General features: G+C 34.5%; 1 protein-coding gene across 1 annotated transcript; it reads left to right on the plus strand.

Annotated features, from left to right (window-relative positions):
- Positions 1–3,036: 3,036 nt before the first annotated feature.
- On the plus strand, positions 3,037–8,299 carry LOC139892349 (uncharacterized). Its single transcript, XM_071875419.1, has 9 exons — positions 3,037–3,278; positions 3,797–3,970; positions 4,709–5,117; positions 5,520–5,785; positions 6,053–6,121; positions 6,221–6,277; positions 6,850–6,902; positions 7,001–7,076; positions 7,203–8,299. Exons 1-9 carry the CDS (start codon positions 3,235–3,237, stop codon positions 8,146–8,148), a joined length of 2,094 nt encoding a protein of 697 aa, XP_071731520.1. The 5' UTR covers positions 3,037–3,234; the 3' UTR covers positions 8,149–8,299.
- Positions 8,300–11,492: the final 3,193 nt, after the last annotated feature.

Below are 11,492 nucleotides of genomic sequence, written 5' to 3' on the forward strand. Positions count from 1 at the left end.
TTCCTTAAGTGTTTCGAGAACGTTTCTGGGTTGAAGGTTAACTATACTAAAAGCCAAATTTTTGGTTTAGGAGTCGTGAAGGAGAAGGTTGAAAGAATGGCTCAAAGATTAGATTATAAAGTCGGTGAACTCCCGTTTGCATATTTAGGGCCAAATGGATGTAACATGAATAAAGCCGAAAATTAGAATCCGGTAGTAGACAAATTTAACATGTAGCTTGCAGATTGGAAAGCTAGAACGATCTCAATTGGTGGAAGATTGACCATCGTTAAATCGGTTCTACATAGTTTACCGCTATACTACTTCTCATTTTTCTGTGCCCCGTTGAGTGTCATTTTCAATCTCGAGAGTGTAAGGCATGCTTTTTTGGGTGGGTCGAGTGAAAGTCAAAAAATGGCTTGGGTTAAATGGGTTGATGTTCTCTCTCCTTATGGGGCCGGGGGGGGGGGGGGGGGGGGGGGGAGTTAAATATTGGTTCTTTAAAAGGGAAAAACTTATCTTTAATTGGTAAATGGTGGTGGTGTTTCAAATCAGAGCCCAACTCATTTTGGGCCAAAATTGTTGCCTCCATTCACGGGCCAGATGGAATGACTTCTTCTTCGGATTTAGTCGGACCTAAAGGCAGGGGTGAGGTTTGGACTAACATCATTCGTGCAGGTTGGGATCTTGACAGAAGCATTAACAATTTTCGCAGCTCTTTCGTTCGATCCATAGGTGACGGCACAAGTACACTATTCTGGAAGACTCCATAGGTTTCAGATATGTCACTGATGAATAAATTTCCAAGACTATTTCACCTGGAGAAGAACGAGAATGCAACGGTATCTGATCAAGTGGTATGGACTGCTGTCGTGATCCAAGCGGAAGAACCGGTGACAAGTTCATTGAATTATCTAACCTAAATAATATATTCGTATGCGAAATCTAACAGGCTTGCGGATGGATGGACATGAAAGCGGGTAACAGGATCTTCAACACAAGAACACTTTCGCAGCTAGTTGATGAAAACTATCTAAACAATGGTCGAAGCCACCAAGAAACCTTAAGAAATAAGTTTGTTCCATTAAAGGTTAACATTCATGTTTGGAGGTTAATGAAGCGTCGACTACCGGTAAGGGTGGAATAAGATAAAAAAAAAAAGGTATTGATCTCAATTCAGTCCGGTGTCCCCTTTGTGATGATGGCATCGAAACCCTTGACCACACAATAATCAATAATCTTTTGCAAACATGCAATGAATGTTTGGGAAAAGGGTATACAAATGGTGGACTCGACAATATGTCAAACCTTAGTATTCTCGAGGTTTTTAAAGGAAAGTGTAATGCTCCGCTCTCGACGTTGGGCTCTAATGGCGAGCGGTGGTGGATGTGTGCTTACTTAATTTGGTGTAATCGAAATCAAAAAGTTTTTGATGACAAGTGTTGGGTTGATCCGAATGCACTAATGGAAATCCAACACAAATCTTTTGAGTGGATCACTAAACGGGCAAAGAAGGTGAACATCGAATGGCAAAAATGGTTAACAGATCCTCTCACGTATGGTCTCTAATTGTGTGCTTCATGAAAGTATATTGTATATGTATTTCTCGTTTTGTATGTTGCTAACTCTACAACAAAATTGTTGTTTAGTCGCTGATGTAGGGGGTTTTGTCAATTTGTCCCAATTCGTTCGATTAATAAAATTTATTGTTAGTTCGAAAAAAAGTAATAGAACTATATCATCACAGTATATGTAAATAAACTAGAGGAATAATATTTTTATAATATTATTTAGATAAAGAGAGGGTGGTGATATTTTCACTTATGAAATTGATAAATTCACTTATGATCATACTTAACATGTATGTATAGTACAAGTACTCAGATGAGTGGATTTATTAATTGTATGAGTGGAAATATAGCTATCCAAAGAAGAAGGGAGGTGATCCGTACACCATCTACTTTTAACCATACACCACTAAATTATTTTATTGGATACTTTTGCCCTTCTATTATACTAATCGTATTACGATGCTAATCTTTTAACCTAAATTATCCCCTACTACTAAACCCTACCCCTTCACATGTTTTATATATCGATTACTTGTATATTATATTGCAAAATTGAATACACATATCAAAGTACAAATCATCTACATATATAGATTCAATAATCGCATAAAAAAAATCATCAAACAAGCCGGCGGTCGTTCTGAAAATTGATGTTTGTATCACAGAAAGATAATAATCGGAGATCTCATAAGTATTTTGATTTTTTCTAATCAATCCACCGTTGTTAACGTATTTGATTGTTATTATCATGTGTATTTTGGTGTCTGATTCGATTGAATATGTGAATATTTGAATACAAATATGTAAATATTATGATATGATGTTTAAAGTTTAATATGTGAAGATTGAATCTGTAAAGGGTTCATAGTGAGAGATCCAATCTGTAAAGGGTTCATAGTGAGGCAATAAAAATTTAATTTTGAAGGAAAAGAATTGTTAAGAAGAAAATGTATAGCTAAAGACTGATGTTCAAAGCGGTGGAGTGATACTTTTGATTCCGATAGTTCTAATAAAAATTAAAGAACGAAGTAAGAAGTAAGAAGTAGACCATTGATTAATTTAAGTAGACAAAGAGTGTGACCTGAGAGGCTAAAAAATACTATGTGAAAAAGAAGGGTAAATGCGTCCACTAAAATTATTTAGTGGTATATGGTTAAAAGTAAGTGGGGGTACGAATCAGTTCAAAGAAGAAACACAAGATTTGTACATATCAAACCTTTCCGGGTTTCATGTTTTGGTTTCACAAAATATCAATTCACATGACATGATGACACATTTTACACGTGGCACTTGCATTCCATCCACTACTTGTTTTCAAAGCCACGTCACACAGATGAGACTTCCATCAATAAGATGTCCCCACCCCTCTTTTTAAAAAAATCCGTGTGGGTCCCATACATTTTCTTCCCCGGGACGACAAGAACCAGCGTTGCTTTTATATACAAACACACCCCATTCCTCCACATTTATCGTTCTCTCTCTAGAAATTACTAATTTCTCTCTCTAGAATCGAGTTACAAACAATCCGAATTTTTAGGGTTTTTAGTTCAATTTTGGATCTGGATTTTGATGCTGTTTTGTTATTACCACTATCCGGAGCCAACAAATTAATCTAATTTCATTTATTTTAAATATTACACACACTTTATTACATACATACATATACATATACGCACACATACAAATGATTCAACGGTTCGTTGACAACTTCCTTGCTGTCACAAAAGAGTTAGTTTCTGTCTCTATATCTCTCATTCGATTAAATTCAATAATTGTTATATGCGTATTGATATTACAATACTGATATTATAACTTTGATGTATGATCGATTAATCGGTTCAATTTATAAGTTAGTTTGATGATTTGATTTTGATTAATGATGATTTGAGGATTTAATTAACTACTAGAAAAATAAAATTGATATTATTATGATTAATAATTACGTTACCTTCTTTCAGATTGTAATTTTAAACGTTACAGTGAGTTATTATTCGTTATGTAGTGATTTACCTTTACCTAATCATGCAAAATTGTGCAAAATTTGGGGTTATACGTGCGATTAAATTAGCTTAAACATGGAATCCATTGAAGGTTAGTGTTGATACTTTCACAATTAGAAATCAGAATGTGTCAAAATTAGGGTTTTAAATTTTCTTTCGTAAAAGGGATTACTTTGTCTTCTTAACTATTGTGTTGGCTGTTTGTGTATGTCCTCTTAAATATCTCTTTTTTTTTTTTTTTTGTAGGTCTGTGAAAACGATTACTTATGAGTCGTTAAATAATATTCTGAGACTAATAAATGGAATATCAGCATTGTTGTTGGCTATTATGCCCGGAAAGACTAACATGCTTGAAGGGATTCATGGTTGGGAGCTCAGACCATCATTTCGTGGACCCCGGCTTCCTCGTTGGATGGAGAAGTAAGCTTTAGTTTAATATACTGTGCCTCAACACGTCTCCGTTTATTTGATAAATCATTTACATATAATGCTATCTTCATTTGATTTATATGAATTTGGAAATCGGGTGCCATTCTCACCTCTCTCTGTGATATAACTTTTGTATCGCTACTTATATCAACCTGGATCATTGCGTGTCTATTACATTTGATTATCCAAATCATGTATGCCTTACATGATATACGACCCAAAATTTGTATATTAAAAGTGGCGTCGATCTATGACCCTTTCTTACATTGCGCACTTTGACATTGAAGTTGTAATGATACATAGTTGCTTACATTCATCTATAAGCATACATGTAAGACTTATTTACCTTTTAAACCACTATACTTATTTTCCAAGTACAAATAAACCGTCTTTCCGGAACAGCAAAAGTAAGTAGTCATGGGTCAGTCGTTTCGGACAGCAAAAAGTCAAGCGTTACAAAATGTTAAAAACCTGCTTTTAAGTTGCCAGTTGAAATAAATGATACAGGGTATGGTTATGGTATATTTGCATCACTAAGCTATCATCTTGTTCTGTTAATCTTGTTTGAGCTTAAAGTATCAATATCTTACAGAAAATGTACACAATTTAGAGTATTAGTTTTCTCAATTGAACTTTATAGTTATATAACCACTACTTTTAACAGTTTATTGCCATGAGATCTTTCAGTACAATCTTTCCTTATTGACACTGCTTTAATTTTCTTGTTAGTGGGGTGTCTTCCTTTAACCAGTTTGTTCACGAATTATCCGTGGAGTCTGACTCAGCATCAAGTGTAGATTATTCATCTGGAGAGGAAGTATATGATTATGATGAAGAAGATGATGATGATTGCATATCTCCTGCATCTCCATCATCAACAAGTTCTAGATTCTCGAGGGCAAGCAGCTTCAGGAAGCATGAAAAGCATTGGATTTATTCCATATTCGTGTTGCTTCTACTTCCCGCAAGGCTAATGCTTGCGATACCATTTTATTTGTATAGCATGTTTTTGACTAGAGGTTTAAAGCGACCCACTGACAGCGCTCAAAGTGTAGAGAATTTACAAGTGCATGCTGGTAGAAAAGCTTTGGATCATGTTGTTCAACGGGCTACGGATAGAAGACGTGGGATCATAGAGGTTTGTATTTTAATGCCTAGTTATCAGTTACCTATTAATGGGGTGATTAGGATTATGTTCTAATATTAAATGCTCCAAATGGTTAAAGAAAGTTAGTAGCTTTAAAGGAAACTTGTCAAAAGCGTCTCAAGTATATTTTATAATACATAAATTTTCCTAAATTATTTTATGAAAAAATTTGGATGATTTTTGAGGTTATATAAATATATATATCATCAATCGGGTTTGTAAGTATTTGTATGAAAATATAATTTTGGGACACGAGTACTTTGGGTCAACCATATTCAGTTTTGATTGAACCTGCACTAGATATGCCTGTTTTGAACTGAACCCACTTTGACACTAGCCCATCCATTTTGCCACCCTATCTAATTTTACACTTTTACTTGTATAATATATCAGGATCTACATCTTGGAATGGAGATATGTATAGAAACCATATTCGACGGGATTCACAAGGTTACATCTTGTTTTCTTTCTCCGTTGGAGTCTCTCAAGGCTTTTTTGAGGTGGTCTTCTCCCGTTGCTTGCACTGATTATTCAACTGCGTATGTTGCGACCGCCACTCTTGCTGAAGACGACCCTACACCGACAGAAAGGACAACTAGATTGAATAATTCCCTGAATACGGATGCTCGCACTTGTCAAGATGTCATTACAGAGCTTGGGTAAGAGTTATGATTTTGTATCTCGTTAACGATGGAAAAAAAGGAAAATGGGGTGAGATGTGACATCCAGTTAAATTCAATTGGTATTTTTAAATTTCTGATCTTGGTAGCATGAGATGATAAATGGAAAAAGAACTAAATACAGAGTTTAACATAAATATAGATATTTCAAATATTAGCAGGAGATAAATTATTGCCACAATTTGCTAATTTTGGACTTGCAGTTATGCACAATCACAAATCTTGAAAAAAAACATATCCTTTCAGGTACCCTTATGAAGCTATCAATGTGGTTACCGCTGATGGATACGTTCTTCTTTTGGAACGAATTCCAAGGTAGAAGTTATTCTTGCATTTACTTTTTTTAAAATTTACTTGTTATAGTAAAAAAAACTGAACTCTGTGTTTTTGACTAATTTTCTCTATATTTTGTAGGCGTGATGCTAAAAAGGCGGTTTATCTACAACATGGAGTCTTTGATTCATCTATGGGGTACGTTGTATCATCTTTTTCTACTTCTTGGCTAAGTTACTTTTCTCATGAAAGTGGTGTAATTAATTTATTGATGTTTTTGAAATTGAAGCCTTATATCGAAATGAAGGGTATAACTTATAAATAATCTTAATTTCTGACCCGTACAATGGCAACTAGATTCTTTCACAGTTTTAGGAATATAGGTTTATATACGTAGATATGCTCTAAGCTTATATCAGTAACAAGTTTGAACATTTACTGATAACTGTTGTGACAATAACGTAAGACATGCTACGTATGTTACCCTCGTCCTTGCACCCAATTAATTTACTTTTAGGGAAATATTGTGCGGGGGATGATGTATCGTTGTTGTAATATACAGATGTAATTGTTTACTAGCTTAGTATTTACCAGTCCATATATGACAATATATTAATGTATAAACTTACTAATTATAAACATTCTTGAAAAAATGTGAACTATAATGTTACAATATGCTTCTGGACAACTCTCTGTAGCTATGCATATCTTCCGATTTTTTTTTTTTTTTTTTTTAAATGTTGACTCAGTTTTTCTTATTTTTCCTTCAGTTGGGTTTCTAATGGAGTAGTTGGCTCTCCAGCTTTTGCAGCTTTCGATCAAGGTTTGCAACTCTATTCTTTCACTAGCAGACATATATTTGAGATAAACGCTTTTCACACTAATAACATAATAATAATTTAATGTATTTTTCTCGTTCAGGCTATGATGTCTTCCTGGGCAATTTCCGTGGTCTAGTGTCTAGAGAACATATTAACAAGAATATTTCTTCCCGAGAGTAAGTTCCTAAACCTTCCTGTAGACAATAATCTTTATAAATAATTAGTATCGAAATTGCTTACATATCTTAAAGTATACTTCTTCAAGTATGCTTATAGAAGTATTTTAATATTTTTATGCGTAGATATTGGCGTTACTCCATCAATGAACATGGGATCGAAGACATACCAGCCATGATAGAAAAAATTCACGAAGTGAAAACTTCTGAATTAAAATCTGTACCCGAACGAGATACAGAAGAAACAAACACCGAACAGCCTTATAAGCTTTGTGCAATCTGCCACAGTTTAGGCGGAGCTGCAATTCTCATGTACATCATAACCCGCCGTATTGAAGAAAAACCTCACCGTCTCTCAAGATTAATCCTTTTATCGCCAGCTGGCTTCCATCACGACTCAACGTTTCTTTTAGCCGCACTCGAAAACTTCCTCCTTTGGTTTGCACCCATTTTACAACCTCTTGTACCCGGTTTCTACATACCCACAAGGTTTTTCCGCATGTTGGTTAATAAATTAGCTCGTGATTTCTATAATTACCCTGCTGTTGGTGGGGTCGTGCAAACCCTAATCGGTTATTTATTAGGCGGTGATAACTCGAATTGGGTCGGAGTATTGGGGTTACCCCATTATAATATGAACGATATGCCCGGTGTTTCGTTTGGTATAGCTCTTCATTTAGCTCAGATGAAACACGCGCGGAAGTTTAGGATGTTTGACTACGGTAGTCCTTCGGCTAACATGCAGATCTACGGTTCACCAGAACCGTTAGATTTGGGAGAATATTACGGGCTCATTGATATTCCCGTCGACGTTGTTGCCGGGAAGAAAGATAGGGTTATCCGTCCGTCAATGGTGAGGAAACATTATAGGTTAATGAGGGATGCGGGTGTCGAAGCTACTTATAATGAATTTGAGTACGCGCATTTGGATTTTACTTTTTCTCATCGTGAAGAACTTTTGAGATACGTAATGTCTCGGTTGTTACTCGTGGCACCTGCGACAAAGCACAAGGCGTTGAGATTGAAGAAGAAAGATGGAGATGTTAATGTTAAGCAAGAGGTCAGTTCTTGATCCGCTTCTTTTTTCTTTATGTCGTGGTGTATAAGATAATAGATCGATGATGTGTAAGCTGTAATTTTCGAATATGTAGAAGTTAGAGATGGTTTTGTAAATATCGGACCTAGTTCTAGTTCTCCCTTAACGTATTTTAAGTGGATGGATATGTTTGGGTAGGATATTGTATGTTAGTAATGTTACTAGTGAAATATATCCATAGTTTGATAGCATAATACATATCTATTTGTTTCTCAATTCACGAACTAATTCCCCAGCACTATTGTAATATGCGTGTTCGATTTTCTGCTGTTTTATCGAGCCTTCAGACGTTAGTTGCTGGAGGCTGTTACGCTTCAAATTTGAAATTAGACTGATGACTAAAAGCCAAAACTTAAAACATGTAAACTAATATGTGGGAGAAGCTCCAAAAGCTCGGTTAACGACCAAGAGTTCAAATCGTATGAACTACTGAGACGTTGAAATGGAGGTTGTGCAAAATCTCCTGGCAAAAAGTAATATGATAACTCGAATTGGTTTGTATCTGGTTGAAACATTGTGCTGTGAAAATTCAAAGTTTATGTTTTAAGCCATAAATAAGTGCCGTAATAAATAATGTTAATCGAAGGGTAACTTTGGTAACTATTTAAAATGGTGAAATACCAGGTAGATGAGTGTACTATAAATTGTTGAATCAACTTCAGTTTCATTTGACAGAGTTGAGGCAACATTATGCAATTCGAATAGAGAGCCGCGTATTCTATAAAAATTGACGAAAGTTTTTCTAAACCCACCTTATATGCACTAGTCACTCTCATCAAACACTTTCTTCTATTTTTTCGCCACGACACAATCGCTGTCTAGCAGCACAAAAGTTATTATGATGGATTCACTATATTTATTATTACTAATATCAATACAAACTATAAGTACTAGATATGGCAGGGCGAGTACCAACACGAAGCTGGTGAGCACACAGCGAAGGTGATGCCATCGGTATGCTAGAGAGCGAGCTCATCACAAGATATAATTCAACCAAAAACACGTATTATATGCGGTAATCACGGAAGGCTATAAACCCACAGCTTACAACTGTTCTACTATTGTTAAGTATTTGACCCAACTATAAACGTCTACACCCCTGCCTTACATTAACAGCAGTTCATACATATTTTATTTTACTATTAATTAATATTATAATTATTATTATTACTCTATACACTAATCCACAAACTTGCCTACTATTCACTAACTATTTACCGATAGTGACACTTTTTGCGCTTTAATGACTTCTACGTTGTGCAGATGAAAGTTGTTCCCACGAGGAGTACTGAACTATTCATCTAAAAAAAAAATTTTTTTTTTTTAAATTGTCCCCTCATTCTCCCATACAACTTTAACTAAAAGACTGTATAAGGACGTTGGCCCGTTTTTTTTAAAACTAATTTTCTTCAAAAAAACAAAACGACAAACACTTTTTTCCCCTTCTTTGTAGCCCGTTTTTTTTAAACTAATTTTCTTCAAAAAAACAAAACGACAAACACTTTTTCCCCTTCTTTTTCCCTACAATTTTTCCTACACTTTCGCCAACAACGACTCCATCACATTGCCCAAAAATGTCTACAAAACGGCGCGGCAACGCGCGCCCGCCAAACACTAGTTAAAACTATATCTTTAATGAATTAATGATTTCTGTGACTCGCACGACATTTATACTTATCATACCTCACATGTAAAGTTAACTGGAGTATACGATTAAAATATGTGTATAAACAACTAGCAATAAGTAGTACTCTAAGCATAGATAAACGATAAAACTAACCTTAATTGAATTTTTAAAAGACATCTGTTTTCATGATTGAAGAATATGAGGGTTTGGGAAAAGCTGCCCTAAAATTTCAAGGCATAGAGTATATGAATTTTAAATTTAGTCGGGTAATTATAAGGATGTTACAAAATAATCATTTTTTGTGTGGAATACAAAATAAAAAGTTTAATACATAGTGATTAACTGATTATGATATTTTTTTCTACAGTATGTTATTATTATTAGACATAATTGTTGAAATAGTCGTTGTAATTTTACCTGTATTACTGATTTAATTCCTTGAGTTTTTTATCGATATATTTCTCGTGGTTTGTCGATGTTTCTGAAATAGTCCTTGAATCTAACGGTCGTCTAATTTAGCCGTTAAATGAACACATGTGAGATGCAATGATTGGTAAAATTGGTATTTAACTTATTTCCTTTACACTACAACGACTATCAACCACGTGGACTATTAATAACATCACCTAACATGTTTACGCTCTAAAACCTAAGAAATTCAAAACGTCATTTTCCACATATACTGTATTTCAAAAAGCCCTAGCTGGAACGACAATAGCTGATGATCTTTATAGAATACGACTCTGTTACCACCTAAAAAAGTGAAGTCTGCTGGTAGGCCAAAACAGAACCGAAGAAAAACAATGAATGAGAATAAACAGGTTAATAAAAGTGGGAAATTGACAAGAAAAAGTAAAACTATGAAATGTGGTAAATGTGGATCATTTGGGCATAACAAAAGGGATGTGGAACTGAAGGCATTGGAAGTTTTAATCTGGGAAAAGAAAAGGTAGATGTCATATGAAACTTCAACAAGTGCAAGCAACAAGAAATGAAAACAAGCAGCTGTTTAATTTGATAATGTCTTTGTTAGTTTACTTTTAAAAGTGGTTTTTATGTATGTCTTTTGAACTTGATGTTAGTTACTGTATTTTGAAATTGATGTGATTATTGCATTTTGAACATGTTATGAATCAACAATGTGTGACGATCCGGAAATTTCCGATCAAATTTAAACTTTAATCTTTATATATTCCCGACACGATAAGCAAAGTCTGTAATGTTGAAATCTCAAAAACTTTGAATTATGTTCATATGACCAATTACCCTACGACTGCTTTCGACGATTCACGAACAATTATGTGTAAATAAATATGTATGAATATATACATATGTGTGATTGTTAAATTGAGAAATATTAATGAAACATTAAATGTTTGGTTAGTATGAGAATAAGTTACGAAGTCTATTATATGGCTTGAAAACATTAACAAAGTATTAGGTATAATACTTTACATGAACGTATTTGATTTAATATATTTATCGATAGAATTAGAAGATAATATCAAATGATTGATTTACCAGATACATTGATTGATGATTACGAGTCCCTATTGAGATGTCCACTTTGATTTAGAAAATCTTTCCTTTTTAACGATATTCGGAATAAATGGTAAAGTGATCTTCGAGTATGGACAAAGTGGCAAGTAACAGGAGCTAGCCAGATTGGTGGAAATTCCTGTTAAATTCCAAT

The sequence above is a fragment of the Rutidosis leptorrhynchoides genome, chromosome 2 (genome assembly GCF_046630445.1).
Source record: "Rutidosis leptorrhynchoides isolate AG116_Rl617_1_P2 chromosome 2, CSIRO_AGI_Rlap_v1, whole genome shotgun sequence".
Classification (NCBI taxonomy): domain Eukaryota; kingdom Viridiplantae; phylum Streptophyta; class Magnoliopsida; order Asterales; family Asteraceae; genus Rutidosis; species Rutidosis leptorrhynchoides.